The 23,642-nt window shown below is 45.2% G+C and overlaps 1 protein-coding gene across 2 annotated transcripts; it reads left to right on the top strand.

Moving 5' to 3' along the window:
- The first annotated feature begins 7,990 nt into the window (after nt 1-7,990).
- Nucleotides 7,991-23,189, top strand: LOC124414585 (photoreceptor-specific nuclear receptor-like). 2 transcript variants are annotated; one of them, XM_046895560.1, is made up of 8 exons: nt 7,991-8,458; nt 8,822-8,972; nt 12,702-13,077; nt 16,430-16,533; nt 18,407-18,521; nt 22,001-22,116; nt 22,192-22,689; nt 22,799-23,189. In XM_046895560.1, the coding sequence occupies exons 2-8, from the start codon at nt 8,852-8,854 to the stop codon at nt 23,035-23,037; spliced, it is 1,569 nt and encodes a 522-aa protein (XP_046751516.1). In that variant the 5' UTR covers nt 7,991-8,458; nt 8,822-8,851; the 3' UTR covers nt 23,038-23,189. The 2 variants fall into 2 exon arrangements, with proteins under 2 accessions (XP_046751516.1, XP_046751515.1); XM_046895559.1 differs by having other exon boundaries at nt 12,681-13,077.
- The last annotated feature ends 453 nt before the right edge of the window (nt 23,190-23,642 follow it).

Raw genomic sequence — 23,642 nt, 5'->3', positions numbered from 1 at the left:
TCTCTAATGTAAGACAAAATTGGGGGAAATTTTCGCGATCGAGTGAACGGACGAGGCTTTCGCCTTGTTAATGGCAAAAATATATCGCGCGCGAGTGACGAATCACGTATAATCCGGCGTCAATAAAATTAGAAATTCATTATTTATTTTCTTATTTTAATTCCATATCATTGACTTTCATTTAGTCAACCTCTCATTGACAGCGTAGAACCAAAACAGAAAAAACTTATCTTTCACATATTTTACAATCAATTAACCAAGCTTGTCACTAGTTAATGTGTCAAAGATATTCAACATTAGGTTGGATGTACTACCTATATGGATTAGAATTTAATATAATCGCGAGTCGAAAATATGAAGTTTCGATGCAGAAACAAAAACATACATCATCCACCTGTATATGAAAACGGAGTGAATTTGTAATAAACACACAAAGCTGAAAAGAAGACGACGAGAAACAGACATTGAAAGCGCAGTCTTGGAGAAAATCAGGAAATACTGATAAATTTTTAGTTGAATAAAGTAAATGAACTAATAAAGGAGAAAAGAAGGAAGAAAGCGGAAGAATCGGTAGCGTGGCGGTCGGCGTTCCTCTTCGACGCGACGTCTTCAAGCTCAGCATCCGCCACGCCTCCGTGCCCCACGTAGCACAGAGGCGAGCGAGAAGCATTTCGCTCATTCAAATGGTTCAAAGGTTGGCTCTTGCTGCTTAGTTGTCACTGTCTCAAGTAGAAAGCGCATTTGTGTTTATGTAAAGGGAAATTTTAACGATGCACAGATTGCAATTTCGTTACAAGTTTGTTTGGCTCTGCCGACTATGATGAAGATGCGAAGTTACTATCTGAATCTGTGGTGTAGCTAGTGCCAAATTTAACCATTTGACGCTGTGGAATGAAATACATTACCGCGTCCTCGTCTGCCTACCCCAGGTTTGATCCCCAGCCCGCGGAGCGAATGTGATTACGTACGACTTATGATGAACATGTATAACACACACTACACTCAAGCATACGACCCGCTTCTTATGTACCTACGCGAAACCCTGCCTACCCCTACCTCTATTCGCAGTCCACCAATGTGGAACTTCATTATTTGGAAAAGCGAACGACACTCATTCGCATACTGGCAGGCATGCTAGATCACTCGCACCGTGGTTTAAACTTACCGTTTCGAAACTGTAGGGAAAGAACGGATTATTCACATTCTAGATTGATTTTACTGTATTTTATACATGGAATAATTCTATTCACAAAAGTTAATACTGAATTTTAGTTGGGTCAAAAAAGAAGGAAAAAAATTATAAAGGCTGCAAATACAACAATATTATGGCTGATTAAGTAATCCACGGAATCATGTTTGGCAAATTGGTAAGAGTACAGTAATGTGACGAATCATTGTTACCGCCACGCTACCTGCGATAGAAAGAGGAGGGAGAAATAGATAAGTTACGACGGCTTTTTCTGCCAGCGCTGCTAATTATATTCAAAGCGATCCTGGCAGGTAAGCCGAATGAATTATTATTAGCATGCGAAGCTCACCGGCCCTTTTCTTCTTCTGCTTGTTGACTTTACAGAACCTCACCAACGTCGTTCGTCGCAGCATGACAGTCAGGAAAAGAGAGCGAGACGTAGCCACCCCCATGGTTCAGACGGTCCAGTCACATTGCTCGTGTGTTGGAGAAATGATGACGGTATCCAACATGCGGTTCCTCGGGAAGACGCAAGCAGCAAAAGTGACTCCACGCGCGTCATGATATTACACTTCACATTTTGGTTTAATTGGGTACCGCCATAGTTCGTAATAATGTTTCTAATTCTTTTATTTAAAATTATCCGCAGGTATTTAATATTACTCGACGTTGTCACAAAAATTTGTGCAGGAAATGTTACCCGAAGCGTGTGAACAAGGTATAAGTAGAAGAGTACGTACATAAGAACGCGAAGTGGGGACTTGATCCTATTGATATCTCGTACATATAGGTATAATATTACCAGATATCATCTATTCGAGAAGAAAATCGGAATGCCATATATAACTTATTCAATTATTCAGAAAACTATGGCAGTACCCTGTGTTGTTAACGAATTTCAATCAAAACAAAAAAAAAAACCACTGCACTGCACTGCACTGAAATATTGAATGTCCTTTTAGTTTGTTGGCGATTTTATAAAAATAAAAAACAAAAACGGACTGCACCATCATATCAAATACCCTCGTGGGTTGTCGGCGAAATTTAAAAAAATAAATAAGACACCAAAACATTAAACCCTCCTGGGTCGTGGGTGATTTTTTAAACAAACTTCTACACTTAAATATTAGATACCCTCCTGGGTCGTGGGTGATTTTTTAAACAAACTTCTACACTTAAATATTAGATACCCTCCTGGGTCGTGGGTGATTTTTTAAACAAACTTCTACACTTAAATATTAGATACCCTCCTGGGTCGTGGGTGATTTTTTAAACAAACTTCTACACTTAAATATTAGATACCCTCCTGGGTCGTGGGTGATTTTTTAAACAAACTTCTACACTTAAATATTAGATACCCTCCTGGGTCGTGGGTGATTTTTTAAACAAACTTCTACACTTAAATATTAGATACCCTCCTGGGTCGTGGGTGATTTTTTAAACAAACTTCTACACTTAAATATTAGATACCCTCCTGGGTCGTGGGTGATTTTTTAAACAAACTTCTACACTTAAATATTAGATACCCTCCTGGGTTGTGGATGAGTTTTTAAACAAACTTTTACACTTAAATATTAAATACCCTCCTGGGTCGTGGGTGAGTTTTTAAACAAACTTCTACACTTAAATATTAGATACCCTCCTGGGTCGTGGGTGATTTTTTAAACAAACTTCTACACTTAAATATTAGATACCCTCCTGGGTTGTGGATGAGTTTTTAAACAAACTTTTACACTTAAATATTAAATACCCTCCTGGGTCGTGGGTGAGTTTTTAAACAAACTTCTACACTTAAATATTAGATACCCTCCTGGGTCGTGGGTGATTTTTTAAACAAACTTTTACACTTAAATATTAAATATCCTCCTGGGTTATAAGTGATTTGAAAAAAAAAAATTTTGCACTAAAATATCGACTATCTCCAGGGCTGTCCGCAGACTTTTAAAACACAAATACTCCACTTAAATTGTAAAATACCTCCTTCTCTGAGATTGTGATGCATACGCGCATACGTTTTCCGGAATATAGATGTTTCAGGTTTGTGTACAGTGATTATAATTTTTGCGACTCGAATGCATTTCGCACCGGTGACTTTGCTTGCAGGCAATGTTTACATTCACCCGGACTTTCTTCGCGATCGGAAAGCCGTGTAGGTACGCAGAACGATACGACGTATACATTTATTTGCGTGAAGGTCGTTCGCGCCGCGATCGAAGAATATTATACTAACGAAAGAAGGTTAGGATCTGCGCTCGAAGCTTTATACTTACGGAGTCGCCTACGAAAGAAAAGGACGTGTATCCAACATGCGAGCGAATAACTCTGGCTAGCTAAAAATTGTATACGCATTCACCTACAGCCTACAGCAATAATTCGAACACATGCATACAGCGATTGTTTCGAGAGTCGCACAAGTTGCTCGTCTTCTAACGCAGATTATATTCATAATAACGACTACTCACAACGGCGGGCCTTGTATTTGGATTATTATTAAAACGATTTTTCCACATTACATCTTTACTGCCTAGCAGGAAACAAGCAGTAACCACGACTGATCCAAAGTGTTCTCACTCACCGAATCGGTGGAAGACTGTACCCTGACTGTAACGGGCGTTGATGCGTTGTCGCCGATTGCCGCGATCGAAAAAACCTACGAAATATGACAAGCAGGCAAGAATCGTTGCACACCGCGGCATTACTCCTTCATCGTGACATTATTCCTTCCTCATGACACGTCCCGATACGCAAAACTTGCCATAATTATCTGGAGGAAACTCTCGCTCATCGCGCGGTCTGCGAGAAAACGACCGTTACAAATTACACAATGGCGGACTCACCCGATCGTCAACTGTCAACGGCGGATTGATATCTCCTCCCCCTCGCCTCCCGGCCGTCGCGGTAGCGATTGGAAACGTTGCACAACCGATTTTATTGCCTTTGCAACTATCAGATAGACATTTTAACTTCTGCCTCGGACACAGAGTGCCAGTCTATTCACATTAGAGAAACAAGAACGGGCATGCGGCGTTGAGAGATGGTGAGTTTTTCAAAAAACAATACAAACCCCTGCTTTCTCTGTCGCCATTACCAGGAGCGAAGTAACGCAGTCGATGAAATTGAAAGTATCTTAAGTATCTACTCACTCCCGGTTTCGTAACCACGCGATGCGAAAACACGAGGACTAGTCATGAAGAATTTGTTACGAGATTTCGAAATCGGAGTAACATTCGGAAGAGTGCGAACCTGTTGCATTATTGCGGAGGGATATCGCGGGCATCGCGCGGCCGCGTTACACACTCACATGCGCCACGGGGATGTGGGAACTACATGTATGTGCGCGCTTAAACCTTATTACCTCGAATGAGTATTTTAGATCGATTCTCGATTCGCGAGTTTTAACGACCATTCCGTGGCCCGTGGCGATCAGTTGAATAATCATCGAAATATCCGTTCTCAAACGATACGCTTGAGCGCGAAATTATTGCTGAACTATGTACGTATATTTGTGTTTTACCTAGTAAGGATCGGTGTAACAGTATTTGAGCACCCACTCAGTTACATTTCGTATTTTATTACACTCAAATTACTGATTACAAACTTAATTCAAGTTGTCAACATGTAAAATTCGAAATATTAATTGCTGTTGTATTTCACGATTGAACTAAATTTAAAACTATTTGATAATATTGATGTTCCTTTTCATGTTGCAACAAAAGTGCAAACTTTCTGCTATCATTGTCACAAAATTAATGTCTGAAACAAAATCAGAATTTTATTAACAGGAGTACTTTTTTAGCGTATAATCTGTAATTCGGATTGCGTAAAATTATGTCTCATTTTTCATAAATTATTGCAAGTTTCATGTAGAATCTTGTATGATAAAAAATTTGATTCTCTCAATAGAGCCACCCAAAGAAAACTCTGCCCAACGACTTTCTAAGTGACACCGGTGTTTTGCAATTTTCTTCCTTATCGACTCCTATGGCGAACAGCCCTCGGGTTGATAAGGCAGCTCCCGCTTTATAACAAACATTGAACACGGCTGATAACGTTGTCGAGGATAACACAGTGCGTGTTTATTTATTACTCACTTTTTTTGACAAGCAAATATTTAACTTTTGCGAATGGCAGATACTTGATAGTTCTCGAGAAAATCACAATTGCAATAATAATAATAATAAAACCGAAAAATAAATTATGAACAAATAAAATCGACTATTTTGCAAGTACCGAATATGTGATGTTACCCATCGTCGATGGATAGCTGTATGCCATGCAACTCTGTCAGATTTTCAAATTTCATTACACGTACTTAACTTTGTAAATGTAGCATAGTATTCGTGCTCATCCATAAAATGAATTAATTGGTGAAGTAGTCATTAGGTAAATTTAGATCGTATCACAATTCAGGTACAGTCGAACTACGGATGGAATAGCGCATATCATAATTTATAGGATCTTCGCAACGTATATACCATACCGACTTGCAAAAGCTAACTCTCCAGAATCGATATTCTCTATCGGTTTGCAGTACAATTTTCATCGTGTTTCCTAAAATACTCAATTTTGTTGATTCATCTGATTAATGTAACAAAAGTATAATCATGCCAACAGAAGATGAATACGGAATTAGCGTAGTAATTAATTGAGCGGCACGTATCAGAATAAATGCTATTCAATTGACCTCTCGATCCAATAATTTTGCTGGTCACTTGTGGCGTAACGAGAACAGTCTTTACAAAATTCGCTGGTGTTTCGAGGATATAACATCAAATAGTTTGATCACTGTAACACACTCTAATCTGTTGAATTTTTAATTGCTATTCGAAATCCAACCAATACTTTCACCAACCTGATCCTTCATGTCCTTCATTTTCCAGAGATGTAGTGCAAAGCTTGAATTGTAAAAACGGGGATCGGTTCACGATTAGCGGATTCAAGGGGGGGGGGGGGGGGGGTCAAATCAAGGATGGAAGAGCAAGAATTATATCACCATCGACGTTTTACCGACTTCGTCCTGGAGGGACAGGTGAGCCATACTCAGTGGTCCGATGAAATGTACGGGACACCATTTTCACCCGCTCCTTAGCATAACCATCGCATACGCAGCAAATGCCAGGGGTGGCTAGTATATGACTCGTTTCATTATTTTTTAAACATAGGAATTGGGGCTGAGAAACTTGGTCATCCTTTACTTTTCGAGCACGTCACAATTAAAGTATCTACTGAAGGTGGAAATCGTAAAAAGGACTCGTCGACTCTCACTGTACGAAGCAAAGTTTGCTCTACGATATCTACAGACCTTTATAATTAGTCGACTATTTGGCAATTCGTGATAAATATGATTTCGAGCCGGATGATTTTCATTCCAGGAATGTAAAGGGGTATTTCTAAGTACCGGATATATCTATAGTGCGATTAGAAAAATTTCACTCAATTTTTCCCCGCATCGGTTTCTTTTTATTTTTCCTCCCTCTTTGTCATCTTCATCTTTTTCCAACTCAAAATCGGTCGCGTCTCCGCCCGTAGCAGCTGACACCGAGTTTCGCCCCCTGGTTCCCTGCAGAGTTGCCCGGGTTTTCGGCAGAGTGTTGGTTGGGATGCAGTCAGCAGCTGGCGAAACGCCGGGTCAGAGGGTAATCCTATTGGCGGAGTGTAGCATCGCGACGCTTCACCGTCATTGGTTGCTCCCATGAAATGGGGCGTGGCACGACGCGACAGCCAAGGTTGTGGCGAGGCTCAACACCCCCGCAACCAGCGATCCCGTCCTGGCCAGAGCTCGAAGAGCCGGCATGGCGGCAGCCGCAGTCGAGCAGAGATTCTCCACTTGTTTGTTAAACTTTCTCTCCCTCTCTCTCTTTCTCTCTCTCTCCGTGTGGCAAACTATCGACCACCAGTCAAGATATGCATTTCTTGGTCTCAACCAAAAACCGAGTCAAATCTTTCTTAGAACACTCATACCAACATGTATTGATTATTCTTTTTTGGGGGCAATCTGTTCAAGGACCGTTGTCTGGATGACTTTTTTCAGTAATACAGTTTTATCGCATCAGTTCCGTTTATAGTCTCTCAAAATGAAATCATGACCTCTTTAAGTCAGGTGCTGTGAGGCGTCACCTCGCGCTGCTACAGCGTTGAATTCATCATAGTCGTCATAAGGTATTACATAGCCATGAGATCTGACGGCGATAGACCTTAAACGTCTATGACGGTGTCGTGGTTAGCGGCATAGTTGCAGCTGTACAGTTTTAAATATAATATCCGTCGACCTCGTTGAGAAGCAAGTAACAGATGGTTACTGCTTTAGCTTGCATGGTTATTACTCGTCTGCGGTATATATATTACAATATTTACCGTTCACCCGCAAGGGGGTACCTATTGCTCTTGAAAAAATCGAAGTACCTGCAACAACCCATTTTAAGATAGCTGACGAAAAAACATTAGGTCACATGGTCCTAATCTTGTTAATTATATTCGAGGAAGACATTCTGGTGTCTCTGCTGACAAAGGGTATGTCAAATGTGTACGTTGATAGACTATCTGTGATACGGGGTGCATTTAATTATTCTCAGCTCAGCTACATAGTGTGCTGGAATTGAAAAGTAAGTTGCCATCTCGGTCTAATATGTCTCATCTCGGACGGCATCAGTGAACGCGAAACCTCATTCCGTGCTCTTCATCTTTCATTCTCCCTCCATCCCGGGTCCGATAACATCCTCCATCCTCCATCCTCCATCCTCCATCCTCCGCGTTCTCTGTTATCCCTTCTCCGTCTTTCTACTTGCAGGCAACGATCAACAATTATTGCCGAGGTATAGCCGAGGTAGTGGAGGGAGGCTGTCCCTGGACCAAGCCCGAGCTCTGAGTCTGGTCCCCCCGAAGAGCGAACCGGCGAGAAGCGCAGGCGTCGAGACGCCCGCCGCCGCCACATCAAACGTAGCCGCTATAGGTTAAATCCTCCGATCCGTTTTTCTTGTTTTTCCCACAGTGGCACCTGATCCCGCCTTCAAAAGTAGACCCGGACCAATCCGCGGTACACGTCGCGTCGCCCGTTGCTTTCGCATCTCCTCCGTCAGCTACCACGCAGACGGTCAGTCGTCGTTTGTTATCAGATCAGGAAGACCCGCCACGTCAGTCAACCATCGTCGTCATCGCTGTCAAACTTTAGCGTCAAGCTGAAAATCCGTATACTCTCCAGTGCCGTCGTTGAGTGTTATAATACACGCGAGTTCTTCTCAAATCAGTGACACACACGTGCCGATATCAAAAGTAAGTTCAGTTTCACAGTGTTTCGATCAAGATTTGATCTTTCGATGCCTCGGTTCGTCTATGTTGACGTGGTCCGCTCTCTAATTTCTGAATCATAGAATACCATATCAATGGTCCCAGAATCCATAAGAGACATTCAATTGGCTTAAAATTATCTGCTGCACTGATCAAGTTATCAGGAATTATTCTTTAATAATATTCATAAAACAATTACCTACATCTTTTAAGTAAATTCGTTTTACACAGAACATTCTTTTGTCTTGACGAAGTTTTATTAAACGACCTACAAACCAGCACTGTCTGTACGTTATAGTTATTTGCTGCTCGCATTGTTACGCGCGATTACTTTTTATTCATTTGCAGAAAAGTGCTTAGTCCAGGCGCCACGGCGTAATGAATGGAGCGACGGCCGTCGGTACCGCCGGAGATCATCTCGGCCAGTCGCAACAGCTTCACCACGCCAGCAGTCCGGAACATCCGCGAAGTCCGGGAAGTCCTCTAAGCCTAAGGCGAGGTTCGTCTATTTACAATACTTACCCATAACTTGAACCTTGTACCATTCGTTTATTTGTACCGCGATGGGTTTGGTCGCTACGACGGCACGAGTCACGGAGTGCACCTACCTGCAATAAAAGTCTGCAAAAGATTCATGAAACTATTACTCTCAAGGTGGGCGAAACGATCCGTAAAAACTTAAATTCCCGTAATGTCGTCTAATATAATTAAATAGATCACCGAATCGTCAATTGAATTATTGATATCGGGTCTCAATGATATTGGATTGTAATGGCATATTGTTTTTAAATGCTTTAAAAAACTAGTCGTAACAAAGCTTATACTAATGCAGGTGCGGAGTGCAAAGTGAATGTTCGTTGAAATTTAATCAAATCAGTGAGTTTGTAAACATCGTAAAATAGATGCCATGGACAATTCTGTGCCATAGTTCGAAAGTAGTTACTAGGTATTCTCTGATTAATATTTGGAGAATAGTTATCGTAAGGCGGTTGCATTTGATTATCAATGTTTCGAGACACGTGTTATCAATACTGTGTACGTAATGTCAAACATCTTTTGTATTACGTATATTTTATCAAGTGGTGATTCCGAATAACTGCAAAGATCCGGGCTTGATCGTATACTCGACTTACACATACGCACAGACCTCGACAAAGATACCAGCGAAGGTATATCGAGCACGCAATTCACCGAACAGCAGCTGTGCAGTATAAGCGAATGTTGTAGCAAAAAACGAGCATGATCAAATTATAACTTATGCGTGTATTAATATGTTGCCCAAGAATCGTTCACCTTAAACCATCGAATGTCATCGTTTTGTGTCAACATCAAATTCCGCGTCATATGCATGTATACGTATAAAGTAGCATACGACGTTTTTGTACACATCCTTGTCGCAACCGGCCTTAGATATTTGTACAGAAAGCAAAAGAGCGAAAGAAAAATAAGAATTTGTTACGCGGATGAATTGAGTCAAGAAAAATTAACAGGTGCGATCGATTCACGTATGCAGCTTTGGTTTTAATAACGAATACGGAATGATTGTAAATCAGCGTCGGTCCACCCGCCAAATTATTTAAATTCCCCCGACTTTATACCACGCGTTGTGCGAATCGAGGAGATGAAATCTCGGGTCGAGTGCAGGCGATGCCATTAGAGTAATCGAATTCTCCTCACTCGGCGAAAAGCTACGCGTGGCAAATACTAACCGCGTTGTACCGCATTCAATTTCTGCTTTACCTCCGCAGCTTCTATAGCCTTATTCGGTGATCGTTATCACGGCGTTTACATGGTGCCGACACGCATGAAGCGCCGCCAAATGATCCACTTGGATCCGCGGACCGGCGTTTACTTATACTTACCTACCACTTGATCACTAACGGCGTGATTTCTAACCGACGAGTGGTTCGGTTCCACTAAGCACGCGACTCGCTTTTTAACGAGCATAAAATGCAATTTTTTCCCCGGCGCCAAGCCAGGGCCCCGACAGTCCTGAACTCACATCTGGTTTGAGAGTAAGCGTTAAATTTCATTAGCATATCAATGGTGGTGGCTGGTGCGCCTCGAAAGTCTCGGAGTTTGGGGGACGTCGGGACGCCACCTGCGACCCCTCCAATTCTAAGCCTGCATGGCATTTGGCTACGAACAGGCAACTCTACTCTGAATCGCATCTGAGATGAAAAATCTAAAAATCTTCAGTGTCGATCCGACGAAATTTCGGAGGAATAGCAGTGTCGGCACGCGGATTGCAGGTGTTTTCACATTTTGTACCTACCTACACGATGTTAATATGGGCATACGGACAAACAACCAAAATTCTTGCGAAGAATGGGTTTTACGTTATCGCGCTATTTAACGTCGATCGGTTCTTTGGGCTCAGTGCTCCGCAGAGTATATTCCATCAGAATTATAAACACCGCGGTGGGAAAAATTAGTCTAAAGTAAGTAGTAAAAGGAGGTCTTGTGATTTTCTTCGTACCCCTTAAACAACCGTACATCAGGCACAATCCCATCAAATTGCGGAGTTAAATCAGCAGCGAGACTAATAACTCCGGCAGTTATATTATAGCTGCGAGCTACAGGCTGAGTATGCCGCCGCGAACGTACAGCAGTCTCGCAATGATTGGAATAATTTTATCCTTGGGGTCGTGCCCCGATCGTCGCGGGAGGGAAAAATCTGTATAGTTATATCTACAATCTACATATTCATGGGAAGGAGCGTTACTTACTCGTACTTCTTGAGGTTTTTCCAAAACCCCATTTCCCGATGTAAATATTGTTTACAGAGAAGGAGCTGAATGAAATTAGAAGCCGAGATGCGGAGTCTCTGAACGCAAAAGCTGCGTGAGCCCTTGGGATCAGAATAGAAATGACAAATAAAAAGATCCTTACACTTTTACAAAGGCTGCAAACATTTCAGCGTACATTTCCTACTTCTTCGAGGCGGTCAAATCTGTGATTTTTTGAATGCATTTTTCCATTATACCAGCAGCTTGTTGCCATTCCCACGTGTACCTACAGTTCTAAGTATAACCTGAAATTAGCACGCGTCCGTTTTTCTCCTTCTCTGCAGCGTTATAGGTACACCCTGCACTTCCCCTTGCACTTGCTAAGGCCGTAGTATATATTAGGCAAAGTGCTACGATTGTAGGTGTGGGCGTTATATATTTATGTGTATTAAATAAATGCAATTAATTCTTATGCAATTGGGGAACCGGGGGTGTAAAGGCCGTCCCCGTCCTCTTCTCGCCCCTGCAACATAGAATGGCATAGACTCCTTATAATGCAATCAATCGGGGGTTCACGAGGTCCTATACGCTCCTACTCTTCAATGGGGTTACTAACGCCGAGAACGTCGCTGAACGAGCACGAGAAAGAGATTTAGGGATTACCCGCCAAAGGGGGTGCGGCAGACTGATCGGGTCAGCGGAAATGAATTGCTTCGTAAGAGTGGTCTTAACTGATTAACTTGATTGACGGAGAAAAAAAAATACATGTATTATGCATGTGTATGAAAAATATACCGATACGGGTACGTGTATGATACGCGGTAATACTTTGACCGCAAATTTCTGTAAGCTGATTTTCAGGTCACCTAGTCTTGGTGCCTGCCGGCAAAAAATAGCGTCAGTCGATATTCCAGCATTCCCGTAACGCCAATCGTGTGAGTAGGTAGATTTCATAATAAAATTATTTACCTATGGTTACCAATAATTCACAAACATGCTTGACATGCTGCGGTACCGAGGACAAAAGTCAAGCTGACGTTCCGCCGGTGTTTCTTACATGACATTATCATACTTTATCATAGTCGAGTTGAGTATCCCTGCGTAGCATAGTCTTCTCGACAGTTTACCCAACTGTTACCTCGTTTCTGAACTCGTTTTCATAATAATAACAATGGCAGCAGGAATCGAAGGTCTTGAACGCGGCAGCCTGTTTGTCTAACGCCACGATGAACATACACTCTCTTATGTGGTTATGTGGTATACATACATCCAAGCGTACATTTGCAAAGCCCGCAGCGGGTGTGGTCTACATCTATAACGGGCACGTGTCTCGGGAGCAGACGTTCCGAATCTTGATACAATTACGCGTTGCGTCAGGGAATTACGGAAAGCGACCGCTTGAGAATCCATCGCATTCCATATCGGTATAGGGAAGAAACATCTTGACCAATGTTCAGCGTGTTAACGTTTCAAGGAAGTATCCGGAATTTTCATTACAGATTCGGGCGACAGTAGCGTTATTTCACCGGGACTTCCGGAGCGGTACAGCCCCCTCGGAGCTACCGGGTCTGCGTCGAGTCTGGACCCTTACGCATCGCGGGGTGTCCAGGACTGTCCTCTGCCGCTTTGCCGAGGAATGCCGTCGGAATTTCCTCCCCCGAGATCACCGTACTTGACAGCCCTCGGGAACGGGCATCCTCACTTGATGGGCCAGGTACAGCAGCAGCCTCAGCACGGCGCCAAACCACCCCGGACTCTGGGCCTGATCTGCGTCGTCTGCGGCGACACCAGCTCCGGGAAGCACTACGGAATTCTCGCTTGCAACGGATGCAGCGGTTTCTTCAAGAGAAGCGTCCGCCGCAAGTTAATTTACAGGTGAGAGAATTTTTTTACATGCGGTTACAGTGCGAGATCCCGTAACAGCCAATAATCCCGAATCACGCCGTCGAAAATTCGGCATGACTTTGCGATCTATGGTCCAAGACAGATAAGAGTACCTATAGGTCGAAGAACAATTTGACCAGTTTCCGCTTCAACTGAGTCCGCGTTACGCATACATATACGTAGACGCGAGGAGCCATGTGGCACGAGAGTCGAGCGGGATCATCCTAATGCCGGCAACAATGGTGCTCATCTCACGGTATCATATCGAATCCCCGTGCCTGGCGAGCCAACAACCCGTCCCTCGGGAGGCACCATCCGTCTCCATTGAATCCCTTTCAACCGTGAGTTCGATCGACGGGCCGCGGTGGCGCACGCATACGCCTGTGTGTCTCACGATCGGTAGGCATGTGTGCGTTGGTATAGGATTCAAGGTGCCGTGCAGGCCGGGCCAAGAGCAGCGCCGATGCACTCGATATACGAAGGATCGTCGACCCTTCGCCCGAGTCCGTAGAAAATAAAGTCCGGTTTGAAAAATGAATATTTTCTCTATCGCGTCCTGAACGTGACCGGAAAAGGAATGCCTACCGGGATGGAGGGATTTCCTCCGGTAAATCTAACCTCACTTTCGCCAGGTTTATACGGGATTTGAGTCAAGCTCATTTTCATTCACACTCCAAATCATTTATCAGTCAACCTTCCGCTTCGACCATTGCTATCCGGTCCTTCTCCCCTCAGGAACGAAACTCCTGCGTCGTCGTAGGTAGGTGGGGACGATCTTTTCGAGACGAAGGTCTCGCAGACTCTTTTGCATCTGTTGCGACGCTACGATGGGGGGTTTTCAGATTAAGGCGATACGCGTAATTCGCGGTGGATACCTATGACTCCTCTCGTTCGTAGTCGGTCATATGGCGCATGGATGGTGAAGAGTACAAGTTAAGGCACGGTTCGTTGCCGCAATGGAGATTTAAGGACTGAAGAGCCTTCGCACAGATAACCAATTACCGGGACGGTCGAGGGTGACTGTGCCAGTCGACGCCGTTATATCCGAACGACAGATGCGTCCCGACGCGCCGCGACGCGCGACGCTTACCCCGCAATCGTTGGATTACCTACCAAACTATCTCGTACAACCCCGCATACAACCGAGCTTGGTATAATTGGTGCGCTTTGTTGCCTATTCGCGGACCCGGTTTGTTGTCAATTTCCATCAAGATATTATACCTAGGTACCTACCCTAACAATAAGCCCACACAGAAATTCCCGACTACGTGATTCCGGCCACAGGTTATAATCAAACACTTATCACACGGCTTATGACAAATCTTTTATCTCTCTCAAATTGATGATAATTCCCACGCGTTCCCACAAATTGTCGAAAGTCAAACGAGGCATGGCCTCGAATTAGGATACCGGCGATAAACGACGCGCGGGGCAATTAAACGGAAAAAAGCAAAGAAAGTCACGTGCATTGGGTTTCGTTTGGGCGGAGTAGCTGGAGCGCGGCTTGATGCAGCAAACAATAAGGCGGCACGCCTCGGCGAGATAGAATCCAAGTTGTAGGTAGTACGTGTACGTGTAGCGGAGAATGGGCTGGAACGAAAACGGGACAGAGAGATGGGTAAATAAATGTATGATGTGGTTCTGAAGGGTAGGTGACGGTAGGTGAAGGGCGGGAGTCCCGGTCGGGGTGTGAACGCAAATCAATTTGTGGGCCCCATGCCAGGGCGCCACGAGCCTTCCTGCCTCCCTCCTCGTTTCCCCAATGCACCGGGACAAGATACTATACCTACCCTCGCGTGAATCACAGGTTCGCTACTTTGCGAATGACGTTAACTCAAATCGCCCTAATGAGGACACAAAAATTATCCAATTCATATCTACATTTTTCGCCGAGCGATGCCTCGCGTTTGAAAGACTATTGAATAATGAAGAAAAAATCTGGACGAGTTTCTTTCACCCTTCTAGAGTTCTGAAAATTAGTAAAAAAAAAACGTGAAATTATGCTGTGTCGAGTTGAACCCGTTGTATACAACTTACACGTACTTACTCCGGGATTAAAAGCGGACGAAGCCTAGGTAAGTACGTGAACGAGTACGTCGCCGCGTCGCAGCTCCCCCAGGGACAAAACTCGGGTCGCTTCGGCCCTCGCGCGAACACCCTGGGATAACGAGGTTAGCCCAACAACGAGAGTAATGAAATTTAACGCCAATTCTTCCGCACGGGCCACCGAGCGTCAGGACTACTCACATCCAGTGCAACGAATTTTCGAGCCTTGACGGAACCTGGCACTCGAGATCTTGCACGTTTCGAGTCCGAATCGCGAGGCAGTATTTGCGTGCACTTGTTCACCATCTGATCGAAGATCAATCTCTAAAATTAATTCTCAATTTCTCTCGCTCTCTTTTTCTCTCGTGAAGCAGAGTGCTGTACCGAAAAAAATGAAAAGTTTAGTAAATTTCCCCAGATTCTTTGTGAACCGGATCGAATTCAAGTCTGGGAAGCCCCTAAAATTCCTTGGGTGAAATCGGATGAACAATTTATCGTATGCGGACAGAAATATATTTTTTTATTCATAAATATGACAAGTTTTCTGGAAGTTGTTTCTTTCTTTTAAACAGAGATTTTAATGAAATTTGAAATATAATATCGCAAACAGCAGTAAGAAGAATTTCGCGTGTATCGTGATGTGTATAATGAAACCTGATGCAAAATTCAACAAATAGTTTCACAGAAATAAACATTTAGTAAGTATAAAAACGTCTGCAACAGATTTCTTCTTTTGTTCTGATACAATATTAACATTATACGAGTAATTTTTATAATAGAAATAAAAGTATGGTCGAACAAACATGCACATTTATAAGTTAATAAATAAAACTGTTACTCACAAATTCGACCTCTACTTGTGAGAATGGGGAAAAGACGAGGAATTTAGAATTCTCTAATAACGATCATCTTCGCCCCGATTTACGGATGACAAATTTATTTAGCAGCTTAGACTGGCTCAATTGTTTCAATTAAAAATTAGGTCGAATTTGAACAATTGTTGGTGTTAAGTAAGATACAGGGAACGATGGGGAAATTTACATAAGAATCGAGATTAATTATTACGCAAACATTGTTTTGACACGTGTAGCGTGAGCGGCTTATTGTTAGAATTTGATCAATTTGTCTGACTGAACTTAACAGTGAGTATGACATAACTATAATTATGAGTAGGCAATGCGCAGAAGCCTTGTTTCGCCTTGCAATGAGGATGAATCATTATAAAGCTTGAACACTTGAAGCCAGCAGCTTGATAAGGGAACGTATCGAATTGATGAATGATTCTATTTCGATGCAGATGTCAGGCGAACACTGGAAGCTGCATTGTCGACAAAGCTCATAGAAATCAGTGCCAAGCCTGCCGTCTTAAGAAATGCATACAAATGGGGATGAACAAAGATGGTAAGTAATATTGCATGGATCTAAGCTAGCATATTGATATTTAAAAAAACTCTAAATCGGACGAGTAGACGAAATACCCTCGATTCCCGGTTTTACCGGATGATCTTCCACAAGTCAGGTGCAGCCAAGATTCCGAAATTCCTTCTCTGACAATCAGATTGTCTCGATACCCGAGGGCGCGTTATTTCTTTCATTTTTCCCCCCCATCTCGGCAACCTCGCATCTCCCCCTCGTCGGTCTTCACCCTTCGTTTCATTTCGCGCCATTCCTTTGCCGAATGGCGGTAACTTTTTTATAGCCGAAGTTGGATATCGGGAGAAGAAATTGGATTCGGGCCCCTCAAGTCTCGGGTAAGGAGGTGAATCGTTGGGTGAATTGGGAAATCGGGAAATCGGGCAAAGAGTAGAATTGGCAGCATGCCTCCACGGCTTTCGCCTTCTCCCGAACCCTTGAACAACACTCGTTTCAACAAAAAGAGTTAAAGCATATTGCATCCATCAGGCATGTCATATTATTTGCATCTGGGTGGATGACTCTACCAACGACGAACGAAGGACGCGGTCTTCAACGTGCTCACTAGATCGCCTAAGTTCCTCGTTCAACGATTTAGCCTTCGGTTTTTTGGACATCGTTCGTTAGCCCATGACGAATGCTGGAGCTATTAGCGAAGCGCAGCAATTTAGGCACGACCGCGGTTCAACCACCGCGACAGTCAATAAGTACACAGCGGACCTATAGAGCGCAGTATGTAGGTATATCGCCTCACGCTTCTCCGTAGTCGTCGCCCTTAAGGCTGGCGAAAAATCCACTCGTTAGCGATGGTCGCGTGTCTCGTTGCCCGAAGGGTTAATTGGAGGAAACAAACTTGAGCTAGAAGCGCGACGGGGAGTCCTCGCAGCCGCAGGCTTGCGCCTGGCCAGCTCATGCAAATCAGGAGCGTTTATCTCTCCTGCGGCGGAAGAGGAGACGCACAAAAAAGGGCGAGAGAAATTTAATGTGTCGAAAAACTGGCACAAAGGGCTGAAAGCAACGATGCTCACCACCGCTTTGCTCGGATGACATCAACTCGGTGGTTATTGCGGCGCTCGTGCAGTTTCGTTCTCGCAAAAGACACCCTATCTCGCTTATAGCATATACGTGCCACTCGGCGTGGTTTCGAGATGCACATTATTGCCAAAGGTACCGGTATTAATTTAGGATTGATAGAAACAAAGAAAAAAAAAATTTTGGGTAAAGGTTCAGTTCTCTCGGTAGATATTTATTATAAATCGAATATTAATCGTTAGACAACGAAAGGTGGAATTTTCGCGCGACGGTAGAATGGAAAGACACACGTTGCACATTCGAAGAGCCACCATATAGGATTATATTAATAAAATGATTATTAATCTCCTCGACTGATAGGCTTGTTATATTATCGGAGGGTTGAGAAAAGGCGAGCAGGGAATTACATAATATCGGATGGAAACAATGGATCTGATGCCGGATACACGAAGGCCTGTCATCGGCAGAACCTCGATATCTGCGAAGCTGGGGCCGCGGCCTCCGTCAGTCGTCCCCCTCCTCTCAGCCCCCCGTCGGGTCAAGTTTTGTCTGGTTCTGGCTGTTCTCGGCATTTTGTTTCTCACCGCTCACCCCTGGCGATAAAATTTGACAGGGAAATATCCCAGATATCCGTCGAATTTTTATTTCGCGTCGGTTGACTGCCCCCATAGAGAAAATCATATTGCGAAATTTGCGCCCACCGATTGTACAGAATATGATAATATCTGTTATACACACCGATTATTATCACCGCAGCCGTAATCGCATCTCTGTCATCTCTCTATTGCAGTAATTATTGGCAATAACGTCAGTAATACGCTTGTTGCAGCCGTGCAGAATGAAAGACAGCCTCGGAACACAGCCACCATCAGACCAGAAGCTCTCGTCGAAATGGAGCAGGACCGAGCGCTTCGAGAAGCTGCTGTGGCTGTCGGAGTGTTTGGGTGAGTCTGTTGCTATTTCGTACGCGAATCCACAAATCCGGGCCAAATACTCTTTAGCCATCTTAAAGCTGCCGTCTAAAGGCTAGAGATAGATGCCTACGCTTCGATTGGTTCATAGGCACGCGGTATACAAAGTCGAGGTATTACAAGGTATGCAGGCGAGAGGTGAGCCTCCGATCATCTTTGATCCTGCCAGTGATATTCTGCTCAACGTCGCGTGTGCCGTGGTCGCGGTCGAAGAGCTACTGCGACGGATCATTTTACGTGTTAGTCGTTAAAAATTACCTTTGAACGTCGTCGTGACGCTCGGGGTTAACCCGGCAAGTAACTCAACTGAAAGTAACGAAAACTCGATCTCGTCTAATGTGAAGTAAACTTGAAACGAGCCAGCCTAGCCCGAGCTTATGGAGGTCGAGAGTCCGATGGTTCTTTTGTCGTACCCACAATGCGTCGATTCGTGAAAAACAACAGCATTTATTATTTGCTTAACAAAGAATCGGTAAAATGTTTGTAAAAACTGTTATACGCTTTAACGGCAACGTTTTTCGTCAGTTTCCTGTTCTTCAAATCCACACCATGGACCGTCGTACTATATGATGTATTATACCAGCGGTTGTTAAAATTTAAAAGAAAAAAAAACCTATCCTATATTCAATTTTTTTATACACGTTTCACAATTGGCTAATTCTTGTCCTCCGTTTTTGTTATCCCGTTGCACCGCCACTTTGTCACATCAATTTTTCAAACCGTTTCCCTTGTGCCCTCTCGCCATCCGTGCCTCGCCTCGACTCTAGGCTGCAGTTAACCAACGTGAGAGCCGATCGTCGAAAGTGATCCGTCTCTCACTATCTGGGCAAATATCGCCCGCGCTCGTCGCCCGGGAGAATCGTGGAGTTTCCCATCTTCGAAGTGGTTCGTTTCGCGAAGGGGGGACATGAGATCAGGGCTGTCGCCGATGTTCTTCTCCAGGTGCATCGGTACGGATATCGGGGGAAGAGTTGTGCGAAGGTTAGCCTCTGACCTCGTTGTTTTTCTGGTTATTAGTTCGGGCCGCAAATTGTCCGTTGGCCCGTGTGTCCTAGCTTCGGGCGAAACTTTGCGCGACAAACTCTCGGACTTGGTCTTGCGTACTAGGCGAGCCAGGTGCCGCTTTATCGTTTCTCGAGCGACCGATTCCTCGTCGGTATTCCTCTGCAACGTGTTCGGATTCTTCGTCACGCTGTCCAGCATCTCGAGGAGGCGATCGAACGTCGAGCAGATCTCGTCCAATGACTGCTGACTGATCAGAAGGTAGCCACGGGTCTCCTCTTCTTTCATCTTCAGCGCCGCCTCCAGATCCGCGAGGTTTTCGTTCAAGGCTCTGAGCTTCGCTTCGGCTATTTCTCGCCGCAGCTTTTCCTCCGCCAGCCGCAGGTCGTTCCGCTTCGTTTCCTCGGACAGTTGCTCGTGTCGCGCCTTGGCCTCGATCAGCTGTCGAAGTATTTCGTCAACCTCAGGGCTCGCTTCGTTTTTCACCGTGTTTTCCGGGCACTCGTCGACAAAGTTCTCGCTATCCCTCCCGCTATCGGGATTTGGACCATCCGCGTTCGAGGAACGACAAAGCTCGCCGCGGAGATCGAGATGGAGCGAAGCTCGGGGAAGGTTCTCCGCAATCTTTGGCCGTTCGCTCTCCCCCAGCTTTGCCAGGCTCGGTGAAGGTGTAGTACTCGGCTTGATGTCCATTCTCTGGCCGGTTCCCGAGGTCGCGGTTGACGCCCTCTTAGGTGCTATCTGGCGACACGGCCTCTTCGGCTGTCTGCTGGCCGTGCTTCTCGACCTGGGTAGTGTCGTCTTGGCGGCGACGCCCCGATCCGGATTGAGGTGGCGCTGGGCGGTCGTCACCGACGCGGACTTACCCTTTTGCGGCAAGCACATCCACTGATATTCCGATGAGGCGCCGCCATTGTTGGCCTCGAGTTTATTGGATATCTTCTGCAAAATTTGTTCTTGAACAGCGTTCAATCGCAGGTCGACAACGGCCAGGGTCAGGTTGCTGTTCAGAAGGTCCAAAAATTGGGAGGCCGCGCTGTCGGTGATCCCGCAATTCTGCAAGTCAAGGGCTTTCAGCCAAAGGCTGTCTCGTATCGCCTCGATTATTTCGCGAGCCGCGAGGTCCCCCATCTGAGGATTTCCGTTTAGCGTCAAACGACGCAGCCCCGGCATCGCCTCCAGGTTCGGCTCTCGATACCGCAGCGAGTCCTTCCACGTGTCGTGGTAGAGCATCAGCTTTTGCCTGGCCAACGCCGCCGCGAGAGTCGGTCCGCTCCGATGCGTCAGGTCGCACTGACCCAGGTTCAGGGACCTTATGCTCTGGACGTCGGCGACGGTCCGGCATATCAGTTCGCAGCTACCGTCGCCGATGCGGCACCTCTGCAGCGAGAAGTGTCTCAGGGTGTTCGTCGATGCCAGGCCGACGCAGAGAACGGCGAGGCAGTCGGGGGGCAGGGGAATGCCTTCGAGCTCGAGGCTGGTCAACGCCGGTGAATTCCTGACGCACTGACCCACGCTGTGGGACAACCATTCGAGCAAGAACCGCGTTAGAATAGCCGGCGCCTTCCCCGTCGCTCTCGCCTTGTTGACCTCCGAGTTTACCTCCTCCAGGGGCTTGCGGCACTGGTACCGGCTCCTTACGCTCACCGATTTTAGAGTGTGATCAAGCGACAGGGAGTTCAAGAGAGGCCCCCAGTCTTCCATCTTGACACGGTCCGTTGTAAAGTCCAGACTGTGAGGCAGAGTAACGCTGATCACCGGAAGCGGCCGAAGCCGCTGCTGTTTGCAGAGCTCCATGTAGAGGGAAGCAAAGTTTTTGCTGGACGCTACCGCCATTTTGGTAGCAACGGGCCGCTTCCAAGGTGGTGGCTTCTTCCAGTACCCTGCAACGTGGGTTCCAAGTTCGTCAAGTTTCTCATACCTCCGCGAAACGTTCGGGAGAATTTTGAACCACGGAGGTTATTTCGATCTGACAGCTTACCTGAGTCACCTTTAACCCTACTTCGGTGGCGAGCGGGGACTTGCATCAACGGCAAACGTCGCGGAATGTAAACTTGAGACTTTTCGTTTCGGAAATTTGAACGGGTTTTGATTACATTTGTGAAAAAAAGATGGTTATACTATTTTCCGGTATAATCGCAACGGTTAATTGCGATGTGGAATATCAAATCACGTATATACATGCTAAGCAAACAAAACCGCTGCTCCAGAAACAAACGAATCTTATACTTGGATTCTCGTACTCGTTACAGTTAGTAGGATGAAATGTATTGCGCCGAACGATCGGGGATGCTGGAAAATCGAATTATCGGTGCAGAGTGCGTCGTCGGGTCTCACCGCGGCCGTATACAATATCGATCACGCCCCCGTGAACCAGTGTAACAAATTCTTCTCCTCTTCCCTGGCATTACAACTTTGTCAGTAAAAAAAAGTTTCACCAATTCTTTCAGACCTCCGGTGTCACTGGCGATGGCCAGGTACACGGCACCCCTACCTCTGCCATCCATTGCGCCGACCCCGAATTCAACGAGTGCTTCGACGCCACCGCGCCAGGAAGCCGAAGACGGTGAGTTGAGTTTATCGTGTTTTCCCATTGGTTCCGATTCGACTCTGACACTTGGTTACTCTCGTCTCCTCAAAGGCAACGGCTCCGAGGATAGCATCGACGTAACAAACGAGGAACCCGTCGTTCCGCAGCGCAGCGGTTGCGCTCAGCTACCGCCGGTGCTTCCCGCCCTCTATTCGCCGACGACGGTCGAGACCGTTTACGAAACGAGCGCCAGATTACTATTCATGGCCGTTAAGTGGGCCAAAAATCTTCCCTCTTTCGCCAGTCTACCATTTCGCGATCAAGTAATACTGCTCGAGGAGGCATGGTCGGAACTGTTCCTCTTAAACGCCGTCCAGTGGTGTTTGCCCTTGGAGTCGTCGCCGCTGTTCAGTGCCGCCGAACTTGCCGCCCTGACGCTTTCCCCGCCGCTCCAATCCCACCAGGGGCTGCATTACCCGGGTGTCGGAAAGTCCACTCAAGTTTCCGCGGACGTCAGACATCTCCATGACACCCTCCACAGATACAAGGCCATGATGGTAGACCCCGCGGAATTCGCCTGCATGAAAGCCATCGTCCTCTTTCGACCTGGTGAGATAATTTTTACCGTCAATCTGCCGGTCGGTGGTCGGCAAGCGTGAGGAGCTTCGATATCGATCCAGTTTTTTGTTTTTGTTATTTTTTTTACTTTATTTTGCAGAAACCCGGGGCCTCAAGGACCCCAGTCAAATAGAGAATCTTCAGGATCAGGCTCAAGTTATGCTCGGGCAGCACGCGAGAGCTCAGCATCCGGGAAACCCGGCGCGCTTTGGAAGGCTCCTTCTTCTCCTGCCCCTTTTGCGAGTCGTTCCAGCGACGAGAGTTGAGCTGGTCTACTTCCACAAGACGATCGGCAACACTCCTATGGAGAAAGTCCTTTGCGACATGTATAAGAATTAGGCTGAACTTGACTCGAAGTTGAAGTGAGTCTAGAACTTACATTTTTTCCGTGCATCTTTCGTGTACTCCGGCTCTGTAACGATCGGCGATACATGTTCGACGAACAATCCCTATTGACGACGGTGAAAGAGAGCAAAGCTTATTAAATCCCAGCTACACCCGGGGTTTCACGATATCTATGAAAAATAACGCAAGTCCCACTCGAGTCCCGATGGTTTTCACGCGGCTCTACGAGTGCGTTTGACTTCTGATATAACTAGCGAGTATGTTGTGTGTATTATATAAGATGATAAACATTTCCATCCGTAAATCGTCATCGGAACACGAGATGACATACCTAACGCAAGAGAAACTTGAGGGTATAACGAAAACTGCAGGCATCTAATCTACAAGGAATTTAAAAAGTTAGCTATTCAAGATATTTATGTATTCATTTGTAAGTATTTATTCCTTATTAATTATGTCATTCATTATTTATTCGTGTAATATTATGCATACATTAAACATATATATTATATACATCTGTATATGCATATATACATATATATATATATATATATATATATATATATATATATAATATGTGTATATATATACTACTGTAT

This window comes from Diprion similis, chromosome 14 (assembly GCF_021155765.1).
Source record: "Diprion similis isolate iyDipSimi1 chromosome 14, iyDipSimi1.1, whole genome shotgun sequence".
In the NCBI taxonomy this organism is placed as follows: domain Eukaryota; kingdom Metazoa; phylum Arthropoda; class Insecta; order Hymenoptera; family Diprionidae; genus Diprion; species Diprion similis.
This window is presented reverse-complemented; position numbering and strand designations above follow the sequence as displayed.